Source organism: Aulonocara sp. 'chitande type north' Nkhata Bay, linkage group LG20, assembly GCF_057382095.1.
Source record: "Aulonocara sp. 'chitande type north' Nkhata Bay isolate Kocher_YH1m ecotype deep benthic linkage group LG20, A_spYH_male_GT1.1, whole genome shotgun sequence".
Classification (NCBI taxonomy): Eukaryota; Metazoa; Chordata; class Actinopteri; order Cichliformes; family Cichlidae; genus Aulonocara; species Aulonocara sp. 'chitande type north' Nkhata Bay.
Window position 1 is genome coordinate 13397811 of NC_141363.1, and position 19111 is coordinate 13416921.

A 19111-nucleotide genomic window follows, 5' to 3' on the forward strand; every position below is an offset into this window, starting at 1 on the left:
CTGCTAACGATGAGTGAGAAGTAATGCAAACGATGCGCAGATTTCCACAGCCTTTCACACAGCGGCTAAATAAATAAACACTCTGCTCCACTACTCGGCACTGAACATGACAGCAGCATCACTGGGGAAGACGCACACAAGCAAACCATTTCACATTAAAGTAGATTTACTGTCAAACGGGGCAGACACATGCACTTATTGGGCTTTATGATGGATACTTAGGCTACTAGAAACAACTCACTCTCACCCTTGTGGTTTTTCTGGAGCTCCATTACAGCTAAGTAGGGCTGCCACAAATGATTATTTTGATAGTCGACTAGTCACCGATTATTTTTGCGATTAGTCGACTAATCAGATCATGCATCCATTGGACGTACAGCGTACAGCTTATTGCACCAGCAGGCATCTGCTCTTATATAACTATCATTAGCTTACAGCTTTAAGATTTTAAGGTATGTGCTAACTAAAAATAAAGACAAGATGATAGTTTATTAAATTTTAATGAAATTTGTAGATTGTTTCGGTGAAGTTTAATAAACTCCTTGCTATCTAAAATATAACAGGACACCGGAGTATATTCTCGAGCATCTCACACTTCTGATAGTGTCTTTTGTTTGGATCTTACAAAGCTTCAAACGACGCGTCGACTATTAAATCGGTCGTCGACGATTTTGATAGTCGACGTAATCGTGACTAGTCGACTAATCGTGGCAGCCCTACAGCTAAGATTTATTCCTCTGTGGGAGGTTGTTTGAGTTTGGTGTTACTTGGACTAATCGCAGGTTTTTAATCCTATGTGGGAAGCATATTGTGCCGATTTTTATCGCCAGCCGAAATACACACTGATGAATGGCTCCTACTGGGTTTTTGTGCGGTTTAACTCTGAGAGCTGTGTGGTTAAAACCAGTCAGTTAAAAATAACCTGTTGTTTGGCTGTGGTTAAACTTTATAAGGTAGTACTTTATTTCCTTTCACATATCCTGTCAAAGCCCTGTTCCTTTATGTCCAGAGCAACATTTTCTCATTCTCTTTGATTGAAATTCATTTCGATATTTAAATAGGCAGCAGTGATGCCTTTTTTCTTTTTTTACCCCTTGTTTTTTTTTTACCTGTTCTTGCCTCTTGCTCCTTCTGTGCTCCTCCCTTCCCTGTTGTTACTCATCAGCAGATTGTAGGAGATAGATGCAGAGCTTGTTAGAGAAAAGTGTTGATGAATCCTGCCCAGTTCCCTTTTGCCCAGTAGGGCCAGCCAAGGAAGCAGCTGAGGCCCAATCACTGCCCTTCCCACCCACTGCGAGGGTGCCTCTGTGAATGTGTGTGTAAAAGCTCAAAACGGGGGTTCTACTTCAGCAAGCTCACTCAGGAGTGATGATCCCACGCAAACAAGAGGCGTGCGCGCACACATACACACAGACGCCCCGCTGATTCCCAGAGTCCCTGATGTTTGGCCCCAGATCCCTCCTCCATCTGGTTCAGAAAACCAGAAAACAACTCATGCTCCTCGGAAACAGCAAGCAAACTGCGATAGACAAAAGTGCGTGTGGCGCTTCCAACCAGTAGGAGCTTTAATTTGAATGATGAATTTCAGCCAGCGATCGGCATCACGTGTCGCTTTAGGTAGAAAGTAAAAAGAACCAGTAAGATGTGATAGTATATCCGTTCGTATCTGCCTTATTGTCTGCCTTTGTGCGGCTACATGCATGCCTGGGGAGCATTATCATTGTGCTTGGAAGATGATAGCGAGAGTGGATAAAAGAGAGTGAAAAGAGAAAGAGAGCAGGGGTGCAGAGAGAGAGAGTGCATTACCATTGTGCTTGGCTGATGATATTCCATTTAGGACAAAGACAGAGCACTTCAAAAATAAATCAATGAGGAGTACTCATCTGGGATACTGGGGGAGATTTATTTGGGTAGTGGTAGAGGTTAGAGAAGCAATTTTGGAACAAAATATTCAGATTTCTTTCTCAAACAGAGAGTAAATACAGCAGATGGCTCGGAGGCTTGCCACTCCTTCATTGAGTACTGCCAGTGTGCCTTTGAGCAAAACTGATTAGTACTTCTACTCCAATATAGCTGCTTCATGGTAACTGTGAAAAGTGGTAGCTGCCAAGGCTAAACGTGTGTGTGCTTAGTCAACAACTTAATTACGAGCAAAAAGGTCAGACCAGGAAGTAGCACGGCAAAGTTTGTCCATGCCAAGCCACCAGCACAGCAGCCGGGCTGCGAGGTGAGCATTTGTTAAATGTCACTTGTGTGTATAAAGTCAAGAAGAGCACTTGTTGGGAATTCTCAAAAGTGCAAGCGCTCAACTGTCTTGTTGGAAGGACTCGAAAATCAGAATCCTGAAAGCTACCTGAGGCTATTTTGCTATTTTCTACAAACTCTTGTAGGACTGATTGTGCACACTAACATACTAGTTAGGAGCAGTAGATCTTTAATTGCTTTTACTTTTTCTTCTTGGGTTTGTATGGTGTTTTAATCGGTCAGTAACATTTGCTACCAGTTGCAGTTTTTTCCAGCCACACAGAGACTGTTGGGCGACTTCCTGCAAACGACTGGTTGCTAGAGAAATGTGTATTTCTTAGCTGGTTGGCCAGTGTTTGCTGCAGGTTGCTAGCAATCACTAGGAGAAACTGGCAAAGAGCAGCAAAGAGGTATACAGTGCTGCACTGAAAATCCTGTGATTAGTCTGGTAACTAACAGATTTCCACAGTTTTCAGGGAAGAAGCAGGTTGATTTAGTGAATCTAAATTACCACTAAGCTGTAGTTTACTGAGAGGTGCATGCACGGTGCACAGAGGCGTATGTATACCATCGACTGCAGTCTGCTGTAAACGAACGCAACTTTTTCCAGGTACATTTACCCAACATACGAGGGTTAGCAAAAATGGATTGTTCAACACAATAAAATTCAGCAGATTTCTCTATTTGACTCTCTGTTAACTTACCGTTACAGAGTAGCTTGACTGAGCCTTACACGTGTGCTTCAGTGTTCAGTTTCAACTTGCAAACAAGTTTTTAATCATTTACTGCTCCACAAACAAAATCTTGAAAAACTGTTCCGATCCTCCTCTTACTGCCCGACAGTGACAGAAAATGCTAGAGAAAATGAGAAGTAGTCAAAAAGGAAAGGAGTCCAGAGAAAACAAGAGAAGGATGAAGAAAGAGAGAGAAAGACTAACCGCAGTAGCTGGATTTCCCAAGCTACCTGTGGGAGTTTATTCTGATTGTCTTGTTGTCTGTTCCCTGAAGCATGTACCTGAGCTAAAGAGACTCACTTAGACAAAGATAGGAGCAACAGGGACAGAAGGATTCAGAGCAAATACACATCAAGCTGAAGAGGACGGCAGCAGAGGAGAGGGGAGGACAGCCGGTGTTATAAGAAGTGCAGTCTGTCTGCTCCTGTGCTGCATTTGTAGCACAAACTTTAACAGCTAATTAAAAAAATCTGCTTCTTTGAATATCCTCTGGGCTCCTTTCTTAGGTGTCTTCATCTGCCTTGTAAATACCACAGTAATAATATGCCAGGTCACTTGTTCCTTCTGTTAGCTAAGCGTGGTCCATGTTATATATAATGTATACTGAAGGTACTGGGGCACTGCTTATGCAACAGTGTTTCAGAGCCTCAGATTATTATGATGCTTTGGACTATCTTGCATTCATGAGGTCTTAAGCTAAACATAAATAAATATATAATATAGAAAATATATTAATATATGACACAACAACATTAATCATTTAAATGTAAAGCAGTTGTCCAAACCAATATGCTGAGAGATCAGTCCGTGGCCGTGACACAGAAACTAATTTCTATTCAAAGTGGAATGAAGGAGATTAAAAAAATCATTAAAATAGGTTAGATGGAAGTTTCCTACTTAAATTTCTTCTGCTCAACAGAACAAACTTGATTTGTACAAAATTAATTTTTACTACACTGGCAGAGTTTCAGAGTTTCATGGCACCCATCCATAGTGAATTGAAGTGTCTCGCTTCCAGTTACTTAAACCGAATTTGGCTCTTGAAGAGTACAGCGCTGTAGAAGAAATGACACGAATACTGTATTACAAAAAAAAGAGTTAATGTGTATACTTTGTAAAAGTGTGAGCAATCAGAAAAATATTGGTACCTTTGTCAGCTGTCAAAATACAAGTCAGAGGCTTTATGCTTCCTATAACACCTATAATCGCGTATTAAACATGATAGTGTTATCCAAAGAATGGATGAGATCAGGTATCCTAAGCGAGTAATGGGCAACCTGCCAAAAAAGAAAAAAAGACTCTGAGAAGCTGAGAAGAATAGCCAGGCTCGAAGCCTTTTATATACCTACAATGCAAGAGATGGTACGTCTACCTTTATCATTTACTCCCTGTCTCACCCTATCATTAGCGTTTGCCGCTATTGTAAGTCTCGCTGGATTAGAGTGAGAGATGAATGTCTCTTGTTAGCCAGCCAGACTCTCTTCCTAAGATATTAACAGGTTCTGTCTCTGCTTCTTTTCACCGTGTTGTTCATTCTGCTGTTGGTGCTTGTACGCCAAGTCATTCTGGATAAGTGTCAGATTAATGCTGACTATGAAAAAGACACCTTGGTATTGCAGAAATCAATGTTAATATGTGGTAACCCACCAGATGAAATGTGCTCTGGCGCACGGTGGAGCGTCACAAAGGAGTACTTGAGGCGAGGGACTAAGGTTTGTCCAATGCCTCAGTGAATTCTGTAATACTATGACAGAATTTGTGTCTGCCTATATGGTATTTATTATATCCTGTGGATGTGCTGCCATGATCAATTGTCTAATCCTGCAGGAAGCCCTTAACTTCCCCTCACTGAACTGCTGTTCATACTAACATAGGAAGAGCCTGCCTTCAGAGCTTCACCTCTCATTCAAGAGACTTCTTCAGTTCTAAAACAACTGGTGGAGACTTCAGGGTAATAAAAACCTATTACCTTGTAGTAGGCATAGAAGAAAGTTCTAGGAGTCACGTTCCATCTAGTGGGAAATGTCTTAAAGCAAACAAAAAACTAAAGAAGTCCTGTTACATTCTCTTCAGGCTCTCAAAACTACCATGATTTAGATGGCTAAGAATCTAGATAGACAAGATCCTGCCTTAATGGGTACACAGGACATGGCACATGTTGCATGTTGTCTGGTTCAGAGACGGGAAAGATTGTCAGCTTAGCATGCACATAGAGTTTAAAGTTGCCGTCAAAAGCTAAAATTAGTGAATATATTCCTTCTCTTCTTGACAAATAATAAAAAGTCAAAAGGATATTTATTGTGAGAAATTCATCAGCTTGAGTACTCACAAAATCTTTGGATTTGTGAAAACCAACCGTTACCTTGGATCATGGAAGATTTGCAGTAAGATAGCAAGGGTAACGGGAGAAGGAACAGGGAAAGCCTTACAGTTTTATTGGCCATCTGCTGTTAAAACCCCAGGGCTTATAAGTCTGCAAAGGTGACTGATCAAGACACACCAAAATATCTTTGTTTCAAGTTGTTCTTTGGGTTAAATCTTTCCAAGATCGAAGAACAGGGGGAAAAGAGTGTAGGGGCAATGAAGCAAATCCCTTCCTCAGCAGTTTCCCCCGACAGAGTTGATACCACCAAATATTCCCAAGCAACAGAGAGTAAATCTGAAAAACACTTGTCTTTTAGGTGTAGATAGCAGAGGCAGCAGTCAGGCTTGGGAATCTCTGAGTGAGAGAATTAGGTGTATTAGATTCTGCATCAAGCCAGCCACACAAAAAGACCCTGAGAAGTTTTTACTTTTATCACTGGCTAGTTGAACTAGAGAATTCACCATGGTATAGAAATATCCTGTGGATATCTGTGTTTTTGGGTTTGCAAAAATACCTTAGCATCCAAGTGTGGTTAGGGAGGTATACGATGTTTGTGATTTCTTCAAAATACATGGTTTTATTCCAGCCTTTTATTTCAGACAGCAGTGATAGGAACTACAATACAAACCCCTCTAGACTGTGAGAATCTTGTAGAAAGACACATGATAGTGGGTCTTAGAAACAATATCTCTCAGTGGCACAGATAGCCCAGCAGCGGTGAAAGCGCTGATCTTCTAGAGCAAGACAGCACACAGGTGCACAAACTGCAACTGCAAAACAAGGTGAGCGTTGAGAAGGTAAGAAAGGTTTGAAAAAACCTTCTAAATCCAATTTAAGCGTAGCTGTGAAAATGTAAGGCTAACTCCATTCCCTTTACAGGTGGCAAGAGCCCTCTGTGATAAAGGTTTTATATTTTCCATGAACTTCATGACTCTCTCGCATTGAGGGTCATCACGAGAAGACCACCAATCACTTTGGATAACAGCAAAAAGAGATGCAGTTGAATATTGGCCACCAGATAGACAAGCATCGTCAGACATGGCGAAAAATAAAGAATTTTTAAAATAACTTAAATAAACAAACAAAGATGGTCTGACCTGCACCGACAGTATCAAAAATTACGCCTGGCAGTTCAGCTAAATTCTGCCATGGCGATTTACTGTATTCGGTCCAGTACACCTGCTCAAGGCAAACACCGTGACTGTAGATAGATTTGTATTTATAGTACAGGGGTGGGGAACTCCAGGCCTCAAGGGCCGGTGTCCTGCAGGATTTAGATATCACCCTGGGTCAACACACCTGAATCAAATGATTAGTTTTGGCATTGCCAGGCCTCTGGAGAACCTCAAGACATGTTGAGGAGGTCATTTAGCCATTTAAATGAGCTGTGTTGGATCAAGGACACATCTAAAACCTGCAGGACACCGGCCCTCGAGGCCTTTAGTTCCCCACCCCTGCTATAGTGGATCTTACATTCTGTTTCTCCTTTTTTAATTTTGTGTTGTAAATTCCCCTATAAAGATGATTTTTAAAATCCTCCCTGGTGCCCATGGTACTCTACCCTAAGCTTGGAGCAAACTTCCTTTAATTAATAGAAAGTAGTCAAACTGTTCCAACATTTCATGAAAGCTTTCGAAGTGTTTAACAAAAAAGCTGGAAAGTGGTGCCGAACTGCACCGTTTTAAGAAGGGAGGAAAAAAATGTTCCTGCAAATGTCGGTATTAATTCTGCTCTTTAAAAAATTTTTCATGTTAATCAAATCTGCCTTGAAGGAATTAGACTAACATCATAGTAATAAGCGAAAATAAATATATTTTTGGATTAAGCAGTGTGTTGCCTGGGTTACACTTTCTTTGAACATCATGAAAAACATTTGTTGAATAATTTAAACTTCCAATTAGCAAAATACAGTCTTGCTGCACCGTGTCTCTGTAAAGTGTTCACTGTAATGTGTACCGTCATTAAACTAGTAAAGTCACAAACATTGACCAAGTAATGGTTTGGGCCCAATTCTTCAACACAGTGTGAACTCTCTTAGGCAAGCTTCCTTATCTTTTCTTTAAGTGGTTCGTCACGCTTCTCAAAGGACATTTCTTTGGATGTCAGCTGCCTTTTGTTCCATCTTCTGTAAAGATGATCCTACACTTCTTTAATAAAAATAAAGTCCAGGGTTCAACATTAGGTGGAGGTCAATTCATGAGTGATAGTGTTTTTCTGTTTAGGTGCATATGTTTGGGATCATTGTGGTGCTGAAACCAAAGCTGTTGCCAGTCAGACACTTTTCCAATTTTATTGTTTGGTGGATCAAAATCTGATGTTTTCTGCTTTTATAACTTAATTAATTTTGACAAGATGTCCAACACCATTGGCTGAAAGGCAGCCCCAAACCTGACAGAGCATCCACTGTGTTTTAAACACAGCTGTGGACCCTTGCTGTTGTTCCTGAGCTACAACAGCAAACAGTAGATAGAGCATCAGCTAAAGATATAATTTAAAAATTAAATTGCTCATTTTTATGTTTAGACACAAAGTTAGTTAATCCCTTGAGTTAGGTGCCTTTTTTATTCTTGAATTATTCATACAACAGAGTTAAATGGGTAAACTGATCAGTAGGGATGGGTATCGTTTAGGTTTTATCCGATACCGGTGCCAAATCGGTACTTTTGAAACGGTGCCGGTGCTTAAACGGTGCTCGAACCGGTGCTTAAAGAATGGAGAACACAAACTTTGTCCTAAAACCTCTCATGTTCAGCTGTTTTTTTGTAAAAAGATAACAATGTTAGCCTTTTCTGCAGCTATGGGGCATATATGGTATCACTCTTGGCTGGAAGCAGTGCTTAAACAATGGAAAAAAAACACAAACTTTGTCCAAAAACCTCTCATGTTTAACTGTTTCCCTCTTTTTCTTTGGTCATTTTAGCCTTTTTGGCCAGGGTGGAGGGAGTATCTGCCATCAAACAAGAAGACAGCCGCATGTAGCTATGATGATGTTTGCTAGTTCACCTTACATGCATTAATGTAATAACGTGGTTAGCCTACTCGACGTAAATTACACTCGAACAACATTAAGCGACTCACGCAGAGAAGAACGGCTGCTGCTGCCATCATCATCCGTCATCATTTCTGCTACACTGGCAGGGCTAGGGGCCAGGACTCTATTCTTCGGGTTTTTGGGGGATGTTGCTCCGGGTCCGATAACTGGCAACCCACCCAACGTGCACAGTGTGAGGTCTCGCAGCAAGCTATCAAATACGGCGCATTTCTCGGCTTTTAAAAAAAACGCTATGCGTCGCCAGGTGTTTCATCGGATTCGAGGTGTTACCTCCTTTGACAGTATCACAGTATCAGCTTAAAGCACTTGTTGCTGCTGAGTTTGCATATTTTGCTGTGAAGTACAGCCAGACTTTTGACCGCTTCGCCTTGGGCATTTTTAATCTGTAGCTCTGCTCTAACTGAACGTACGTACCTGGCCCCGCCTACTATCCTGGGAAACGTAAAATGATTGGCTAGAAGTGTATCACAGCTCAGGAAAAAAAAGCACCGAAATAAAGCACCGAAATGTGCGCTGCTTTTCGGTCTGGTTACTACCGTTTATGTCAGAACCGGTGCCATCATCCCTACTGATCAGGTATACTATCAAGACCACTTTAAAAAATGACAAGATTTTTCTTTATATAGCAAAATATAAACAAATGAGCAGCTATTCAAAACAACATATTTGTAGTAGAAAACAGTTAAGGTTATGGATTGTGGTTGTGCTTTAAGAGAGCAGAAGTCACTTTAAGTTTCTCACTATTCAACCAGGAGAGTCTGTAGCTCAAGAGGTAGAGCAGGTCATCTGCTGAGAAGAAGGTTGGCGGTTTGATTTCTAGCTGCTCCAGTCTACATGCCAAATATCCTTAGGCAAGATACTAACCCTGGTTGCTCTGTGAATGTGATAGTAAGCACTTGCATTTAAAAAAAAGTGCGTTTTTGAATGAGGCAAGTTGTATAAAGTGCTTTGAGTGCTCGGATAGAATAGAAAAACGGCATGTAAGAACCTGTCCATTTAGCATTCTATCTGTTGTCTAAACCTCTGGGTGACTATCATCCATCTATCCAGCATATATCACTTCATTTCAATGAATCATATGAACATGACTGCTCACTGCAGTAATCTTCATGTGATTGAGGCAGATAATATATATCTGCTCGCTTCTTTTTTACAGTGGTGGAACTCTGCTGACAGTGAGCGGGACCAACCTCGCAACCATCCGAGAGCCAAAGATCAGGGCCAAGTATGGACAGGCAGAGTCCTTTCATGTGAGTACTGATGTGACTGACACAGCAGCTGCAGAGTGTTTACAGTATACATTATTCAGATATACACCTAGATACATACATTAACTGACAAATACTCTGAAACAGACCTCTCTGTGTACAACAGCACATTTCCAAAAAGCTTCTTCTATGTGCCGCTGAAGGTGGCAGACAGTTTGTCTCTGAGTGTTGCTCACGACTCCTCGTTCAGCAACTCCAGCTTCAGACATCTAACGCTACCCCGGGCCATAACGCTTTTCAAATGTCACCTCACTGTTCAGAGTTTTACAGAAAAAAAAGAGGCAGCATCAGAGGCTACGCATGCTTTATTTGAAGAGCTGAGGAATTTTGTCCCTTCTATTAACAATGTTGGCAAAGGACTTTGGTGATTGTCAATGTGAGCTGAGTCTTTGTAGTTGTCAGGGTTAAGGACTAAACCACAAACAACACTAATGCACTTCAATCTGCAGATAAAGCTGCCATTTATGGAGGAGAAACAGCCTACAGGATGCATCTCAAACAGCTCTTTATCGAAGCGCTACTTTGCACTTAAAGGACTTTTGAACAACAAATCACAGTTACATTTTTCTTACTTCCAGTCCAGGATTGGGTTGCTATTTGCAAGACTGCAGACATACGTATGATAGGCAATCCATTACAAGGAAAAAAGGCATCATTTAAACTTTGCTGTTACATTTAATAATAAAATGTGTTGCATCTAAGACCGTAGTAGCCAAGCAGTCTTATAAATTAATGCAAACACGGCCATGACATCATGTATTCATGTATTCTCCAAAGCAATGGTGTAAATACACTCTCAGGTACAAGCAAAGGCACGGAGCACATTGCCCGTTATTAACAGTTGATCATAAATTTGCAACCAATTTACATTTCCAATAGGCCTAACAGCATTGTAGTTTCACAGGGCATTGACTTTAAAAAGGATGGGTTATTATGCCCAACAGATCCATTTAAAAAGAAAATTATAGCCTGCGGGTTATTTCTAAAAGAGGCAATTCTGCCTTTTTTTACTCAGCATGTAACCACCTTGTAAATAAAACTAGAACAACATTAGTGTTTAAGTGTTTAGCAATTTAAGTGTTTGGGATTTGTCCCAATCTAGATTCGACTGTGTATGGTAGCTGCACAGCAGGACTAAAAACATTTCTCTTTCATGTCTCACTTTCAGAACTGCACAGTGTATAACAATTCAGTCATGGTGTGCCTCGCTCCGTCAGTGGCGGACTCGGAGCTTGGTTTTTCCGAGACTGGCACCGGTCCCGATGAGATTGGGTTCTACATGGACAACGTGAACGCTCTGGTGGTGGTCAACGAGACATTCAGCTACTACCCCGACCCGGTGTTTGAACCGTTGAGTCCCTCTGGGATACTGGAGCTCAAACCCACATCGCCACTTATTCTCAAGGTCAGAAAGGAACACTTCTCCAGCTGGCTGTACCACTCAGCTTATTTCCTCGGTCTGCTTGATCTGAGGTTTTTGTCTAACACTGTCTAGCATTGGCACAGTACTAGCAGGCTTCGTATATACTTTTTAACTTGTCAGGGACACATACACATACACATAATGCAGCTGTGAAGATAAAAGAGATTCAAGTACACATTAATGTTACCTTTGGACACCTTTTACTTACCTTTAAGTAGAATGGGAATAAGGCTTTTGACACCTACACAGAATTAAAAGTTGCCGCATTTACTACTTTCTTTGGTTGGAGGTGTATAAAGAGGTGTTTTTCTTTCACTTGACTCTTTATATGAAAGACTTTCATGCAGTGCAGTGGGAAGTAGAAAGAGAACATTTATTTAGTTCCCCCCCCCCCCCCCCCCCACCCCACCCCCATTGTGGAATCAACAGTTTTTATCTAGTATTGGCTGATAGGGACTAAAAGGTTTCCCCGAGCTTGTATCGATCGGTCAGGTCATGTCTGATTAAAAAAAGAATTTAATTAAATTTTTGTTAGGCCATGCCTTTTTTATAACTGCTCCTACACTTGTAAGACATTCTTAATTTACCACTCAGATATCAGAGATCAGTCATTATTAGGTTTTATTTTTCTTTCACACCTTCATAGACAATATTCCTTCTCATTTCTAAGTAATGACTACTGATTAAATAAACACGAACCCATGGTTATTAGGCTTTTTTTTAAATCAGTTTTCATTTTTCAGTTGATTATGGAGTCATATATATTGTACTAAAAGATGAAAGGAAAAGCTACATTGCAAAGATAGTATTTGTTGTTCCATGTAGAATCTGATGAAAGAAACAGTGTTGCCTTATATGACATGTTACTGTACGTTACTTTGTATGTTACTCTGGTTTGTAAGTAAGATACTGAAAATTGTTAGATGGTTGTTGTTCTAAACCAGCCATTCCCGAGGTCAAGCGGCCCACTTAAAAATCATGAAATCCCAGCCAATCTTAAATATTTACTCCAATCAAAATAAAAGACAAAGTGATATGCTTCCTTGAAATTTGTATTAAAAAATCATAAACAACACGGGCTGTCAGTTATAAATTGCTAAAGCTACCCAGTCATATACAAAGTGTTAAGGCCAATGTGTGACCCACCCCATATGGAAAAGATATATATAAATCGTATAAAGTTTTTATCTGTCTTGTATGAAACTTGTATGAAAAGCATACAAGAGTGGAAACACATATAAGATCCCTTGAAAAATTATATAATGAAACTTGTATGTTTTGGATAACTTACTAAAAAAAAAAAATGAAAGTAATGAGAAAGTGGCCACTTTCATGAGTAAATCATGTAAGCCTTATATGATTTATATATAAATGAAAGTGGCCACTTTCATGAGTAAATCATGTAAGTTTTTACTATTTCTTTTCCATATGGGACCTGCCACTGGGAAACAAACTTCAGTGCAAGAACAATACATTTAAAAATAGTAATATCATAAACCAGCTACTTCCTGTTACCACTTTTAGGTTGTTTTTTTTTATATAAATAGATACATTCATATCACTATGTAACTATACATAGGCCTACTTATTTCTGTATAACAGAAATTTCAAACTCAAATCCTGTTATTTCTGTCCACCTTATGTACCTTTGTGGCCCACCACACTTTGGGCGTCACTGTTCTAAGCTATCACACAACTTACTTAAATATGATAATTGATTAGCTTTGATAAATATCACCATTTAGATCTAAATCCATGCAAATCTCCTTACAAGGTGACAGAGTGCAAGAGCCTCAAAATAATTAACTTCATTAAAATGACAGCATTTCAATTGGCACGTTATCGCATGTTAGCATGTTAAGAGAACAGGCTTTTAGAGCAATGATTAATCCATGTGTTTAGCCAAGTTCATGTCAACAATCACTCTGAGCCAAGGAGAAAAACTAAAATTTGTACTAAACCCTGACAGAAACTTTTAGGTATCTTTGTAAGTAGTAAGCTAACGAGCTAAAGCTAAATAGCTAACTAGGTTGTGTATGCTAAAGGTTGTGCTTTACATTAGACCAGATTAAAAAGGGCCTTTGCTTTACCCATATCTTACACTTCTGTGTTTATACTTTTGGTTTATGAAAGTCAACAAAGGACGGCACTCTCTAGGCTTGTTAAAGGTCAGCATATCTCCCAGAGGCTTGTGTGCAGGAATTTCAAAGCTTGACAGGCCTGCCATGGCTAGCTCAATTGCTTTGCTCTGATTTGACAACTGGCGTTGACGGAGGGTGTTATGAGTGACAGTTACTTTCTGTAAAGGAAGAACTCTGTAGAACACAAAAATAAACCAAAGAACTATATTTTTGTTTTTTAATTTAAACCATTCATTTCATTTTTTACCAAGGTTTTTTACTTTCATATTAACCACAAAAGTTTCAAACATACTGAACTCTTCTGTTTATAATGGCTAAACCAGCTTTGAGGGACACACATAAACACACTCTCAAAAGCTGTTTTTCTTCTTACAGAAAAAAGAAAAAACTTTCAAGTGTGTAAAATTAATTAAAAAAAAACCCTTCACAAATTCATAATTGACAGGTGAAAGCAAATGTCCACACACACCAAGGCCAGAAACCGTCCTTCAGTAAGTAAGAGCAGCTTCACTGACTACCGTCCTCGCCCACAGCCTCGAGGTCTGTTAAATAGCAGTTCTTTCAATTTGTGTAATTAATTCTTTGGAGCTGAAAGGCCAGTATGGAAATGCACAGGCCTAGAGGTTTGGATTACATTGGTTTTCAGTTATTTATTTATTTTTTTTCATTAACTGTGATTGGATATAAGTATGGGAAATTAATTGGGACTTTCTGAGTTGTGCGTATGCCTCACTGCATTATCTCACCCAGCTCACCTGAAATGTTTAGCCCGAGAGTAGCTGAAAAGGAATTAACGCGGCTGTTTCGGAGAGAATATATTTATTATATTAAAATAATCGGTGGAGAAAAAACTGAGCCGGGTTGAGACAAAAGGTGCACTCCGTCCTTTTAAATATGGGCTTTAAAGCGTAAGTAAGCTCTATGGAGAGCGCACATACTGTAAAGACACAAAGCAGAATACATTTCTTTAAAGATCAGTGTCACGCCGATGTGCTGTAGCTTTGGCTCGAATGTGCCTTGACTATCTCTTATGTTATCACAGAGAGTGCGCTACGCTGTTTATTTCCATAAAGAGATTGAAAGCGGCGTACCCGCCGTAATTTATTTCTTAAATGATAATTTATTATCAGTGAGCCTCTCAGTAATTGCCAAATCTCCTGCTTGGCTTGTTGGTGAAACTGCCTACCCACTGGAAGCACTGATGAGATGGACAAAAATGCAATTTGGCGAGATGGGATGTGGGGGTAGCGTTCCTCAGATGCGTGCACTGCGCCTGTCACGCAATTAATTTCTCATCTGTAGTGTCGGGTGTGTTTTTACTGAGGTAATGTTAGTGAGACGGAGAGAGAAAGAATAAGGAGGAGAAAGAGAAATAAAAAAATAAACATTCATCTGGTCTTGGTGAGTGCTTCGATGTGTGTGCTTGTGTGATTTTTGAGAGCGTGTCCCTGCATGATGCTTCTTGCCTGTTGTGTTTATGTGTGGCAACAGCTCTGTGTGTGGCTGCAACTCCAGTGCTTGTTTGGCATGAACTCAGCCTGTATGTGGCCAGGAAGCTGTGAGCGCACGTGTGTGTGTGTGTGTTTGCGAGATGGAATGGGATGCATGTTTACAGGGTTGCAGAGCGGGGCTGGGTGGCGGCCTGCAGAGACGATGGGATTGGAAAACGGAGTCTGTCTCTGTGACCCACTGCTAAGCCAGCGGGAGACGCCACAGCTATCTCCTCTCTCACTCCTGTCCTGTGTCTGTCTGACTCACTCGCTCTGTTTTCACGTTCGTTCCTTTTCTTTCTCATTTTCGAGCGCGCCCCTTTCATCTTTTCCTACCTCTCTCGAAATCTCTTTCTCCGCTTGTGCCTTTTCTCACCACATTTCCTATCAGCTTTGTTTTCTTTGTATTCGTCTCTCCCCCTGTATTTTTTTTTTCTTCCATGTTTTCTTGCTGTTAACGGTTCCTTCTTTTCACACCACTAACTGCCTCCTCCTTCCATCCCAGGCAGAGTGTATATCAAATCGCACTAGATATTGAAATGAAAGACTGGAACGGAAATTGACAAATGTTAGAATTTACACACCTTGAGGGTGCAGACTTTGTGTTGAGTACAGGACATAAGAAAAAAAGCAATCTGTGTGGGTTTGTATGCCTCCCCAGTAATATTATTTCCTCTAGTATACATACAGTAGGGTTTGCTAAACTTATATCTCACTTATTTCCTGAGTGTTTGGCTTGAAAGTAATGTCCAAGTCCAAGAAAAACAGAATTAGAACTATCAAAAAAAAAAGCGCTGTATCTGGAGTATCTGTTACAAGCACCAACTGATGCTTGGAAACTGCTGCAGTAATCTGTGAGGCCTAAGATATTACTAATGATGAAAAGCCACTGTAACCCTGACCCTGTTTTTTTTTTTTAGGATAATCAAAGGATTTGGGAGAAAAATGACTGGTTTTATGCAGTAATGTGCAAAGTCACTAAGCCATTCCTTTATTTCTTTGCATTTCGCTTCAAAATAGGAAAAGGTGCAGTGATTTAAGGCAGTATATAAGGCAAAAACAGACTTTTACAATTTTAAGGAAATTGAAAAGTCAACATTTGGTATGAGCACCTTTATTTTTCAACACTGAACTCTGATTGGCAAGCTTTCTAGTCTTCAGGATAGATCTCCAGGCTTCTTGAAGGACATCCAAAGCACTTCTTTGGATGTTGACTTCCTGTTTTTATTGTTCTCTGACAAGATGATCCCACACTTCTTCACTAATGGTGAATTCCGGGCTCTGGGGAGGCCAATCCATGACTCATAGTGTTTTTTTTTCTATCCAAGGATGCTTGTACGGCATGGCAGTGTGTGGGGGGAATGATTTCAATCCTAAAAAATGAAGCCATTGCCAATCAGACACTTTCCAGATGGCCTCCACCATGTTTTACAGATGGCTGTAGACCCTCACTGTTGTACCTCTGTCCCGATGTCTTCCATACACATTCACAATGATTTGACCCAACTACTACATAAGACCTGTCACCACTGATTTTCAGCCCAGTTCTTGTGTAATTTGATACCTTTCCATACCTCAGCCTTTTCTCTCTGTTTTCCTTCCTTAAGAACAGCCATTCTTCCATTGACACTATGTCTAACGAGGCTTCGGAAAACTGTAAACAGATCAGGTGAAGGGTTTGATGCTTGCCCTTCAGCTGATGGTCCCATGTTGATAGTCCAGTTAATGGTTTTGTGTCAGGTCTTAAGGACATGACTTTCAGATGCTGTTCATCCGTTGCAGACAGCTTTTTAGTTCTGCCACTTATTCTTTTGTCTTCCACTTGACACCTTTCTTCTAATTCTTTAAGGACACACTGAATGACATGTCGAGATATGCCACGTTTTTGGCTAATAGCTCTTTGGGAATTTGTCAGTACAAGAAATACAATTTAATGTCTGTCCGACTGTTATCTTTGGTATATTTCACAGTCTTTGTGCTTTGCAAAAAATGTGTGTGTAACATTTTTTGCTAAGTTGTCTGTTATGTGTAGACAGAACACTGTTTCTTCCTTTGACTAATAGTGACTTTTTTTATGAATAATTCATAGGTAGGTCAGTGTTAAGTGTCTTAAAAATGAAAATGGTCAGATAAAAATGATTGATTGATTGAAAACAGCCAATGTCCAAAGAAAAACTTTGGGGTTGTGAGTTTTTCATAGTAACTTATGTTTATTAGATTTTTTTACCCCTTTCAATAATTGGAACAGCAATTTTAAATACTCAAAAGTCCCATATTAGCACAGCGTTGGGGTTTACTTGTCACTGATGATGAAGCTTCAAAAGGCTTCACATTGTCTGATGACAAAAACAACTATTTGATGATTTAATGATTCAAAATCCCATGAAACTCCCTCAGTCCACAGTTGATTTGTATTGTGAAATTAGAGGCGCCTATTTGACAGAAAATCAAATAGAAATAAAAGCTGAAATATCAACAACCTAACCCTTTATATGTCCCTTGGTAAAATGTTCCTTCACAGCGATAAAGACAAAAGAAACAGCTTCACACGTTTGCTTGATTTCAAGTAATAACGTCAAGAAATCGCAGGACCTAGCTGTCGTTGAAGATGAATGTTTTTTATGACATTGTAAATATTTGACCTTGTATAAGCGTCATGTTGTCAATGGCATTTGTTAGGTGAAGAGTATGGAGAACCACCAGTTTGATCCTTTAAGGGATATTAAATTAGCAAATTTACTGTCACTGACTTTCTTGTCAGTTATGCAGAAACTGGAAGTGATTTTCATCAAAGATGTGAAAATCATATCATTAGCAGAAAAATGTTCTGAACAAGTTCATTGTGAGCCGTCAAGAAAGGGTGGATAAATAAAAGTAATGTAAAAAGAAAAGCTCATGGTTACATTTTTCTCACGTTGGAGTTCAATGAAAGAAAGAAATATTGTCGGGCCTGCAAGTAAAGCGTCCTGACGATGAGCCGAGTGCCTGTCCTTATTACTTTTCTCCCTGTGTGTGTTTTTTAGGGCCGTAACCTGATCCCAGCGGCTCCGGGCAACAGTCGCCTGAACTATACGGTGCTGATTGGAGAGACTCCCTGCATCCTCACCCTGTCTGAGAGCCAGCTGCTCTGCGAATGGCCCAACCTCACTGGACAGCACAAAGTCACGGTCAGATCACAGCTCCTGCCTCTTCATCTCTGTCCCCGCCAGGCACGATGACCTGACGCGACTTTGGTTTACTAAATTGCTTGACTTTTCTGTCCTGCATTATCAGCGCCATCGAAGGGGGGTGGTATATAAAAAGGGAAGTTGCTCAATAATATGGGCTGGGACCTTCATGGTAGACTTCTTTCCTAATATAATTACTGGGCCAGCTTTTGGTGTTGCAGGATTCTTTGACAAGAAGCAATTTATTTTTTTTTAAAAAGGCCAGAAAATATAACAAGCTGTTCCTAGTGTGTCCACGCTGACCCAGTAATTCCTGTTGATGAATATGGAAATATTCTGGTCTGACAATCTCAGCCTGTAATGTCACTCTAACCTTGTTGTTGAGTTGTGTGAATAGCCCCTCGTGTCTTTTCTAAACAGTTTCCTCTGACAGATCCAGGATGTGCTTCAGTGAGCTTGCACAACAAGGCTGCTGTTAAATATGTTACGCTTAATTAACATGTTGATCTTTATTGGCCTTCATATCAGCTACACTGTTGATGGAAACAAAAAAAAAGGTGGTGGAAGTTTACTCTTTTTGTTTTTTAACCCCCCAAGAACCAGAACAGTGATAATCTAAAGCGTCGACCGGCACGCTTTCAGCCACTGCAGTGCTTTTACTCTTGAGTCAGATCCATTAAGTAGTGCTGCTCACAGGGAAGTCGTTCACTTGTTCACATAATGCACTCAACACAACCACGTTGAACCTTTAGACGTGTCTGCAGACGCAAAGCCGTGTTTCTTTCTCTCCGCCGAAGCGTATCCACATCAACAGCTGTGCAAGCATCAGCACTTCTCCGCTGCAGGCGCTGCTGGTTTTAGATTTGAGAGTCCCTCTGTGCCCTTTTTTCCATTTTTCATGTATTTTTTTTATTAGCTTCACTTTACTGTGATGGCATAGACATTTAATAGTACACGGAATATAATGTACCTAACCCACAGTAAATCCACAGCCAGCCAGTCCTCTGCCTACACTCATCTCTAATCAAAGCAACACTCATCTTTCCTGCGCCATACTCCTCATATCTTCGTGGATCCACACTTAGGTGAACAGAGAGCACCGGCTCTGTCACAGGTCTGTTTTTTCAACAGCAGACACTTTGGCCTTTAGCCTTTTACAATGAAGGTTCTCAGTCTATCAGTTGTTTAGTCTCAAAAAACTCCATTAACACTTGAAAAAACTCTGTG

General features: G+C 40.3%; 1 protein-coding gene across 2 annotated transcripts in view; it reads left to right on the top strand.

Moving 5' to 3' along the window:
* The window catches only part of LOC147305288 (plexin-A1-like), a 317652-nt gene that overhangs the window by 247610 nt on the left and 50931 nt on the right, over positions 1-19111 (top strand). For both annotated transcript variants that reach the window (XM_086277276.1, XM_086277277.1), the window contains exons 17-19: positions 9552-9645; positions 10832-11068; positions 17741-17884. In XM_086277276.1, the coding sequence (XP_086133402.1) occupies positions 9552-9645; positions 10832-11068; positions 17741-17884 (475 nt within the window). The remainder of the gene's footprint in view (positions 1-9551; positions 9646-10831; positions 11069-17740; positions 17885-19111) is intronic.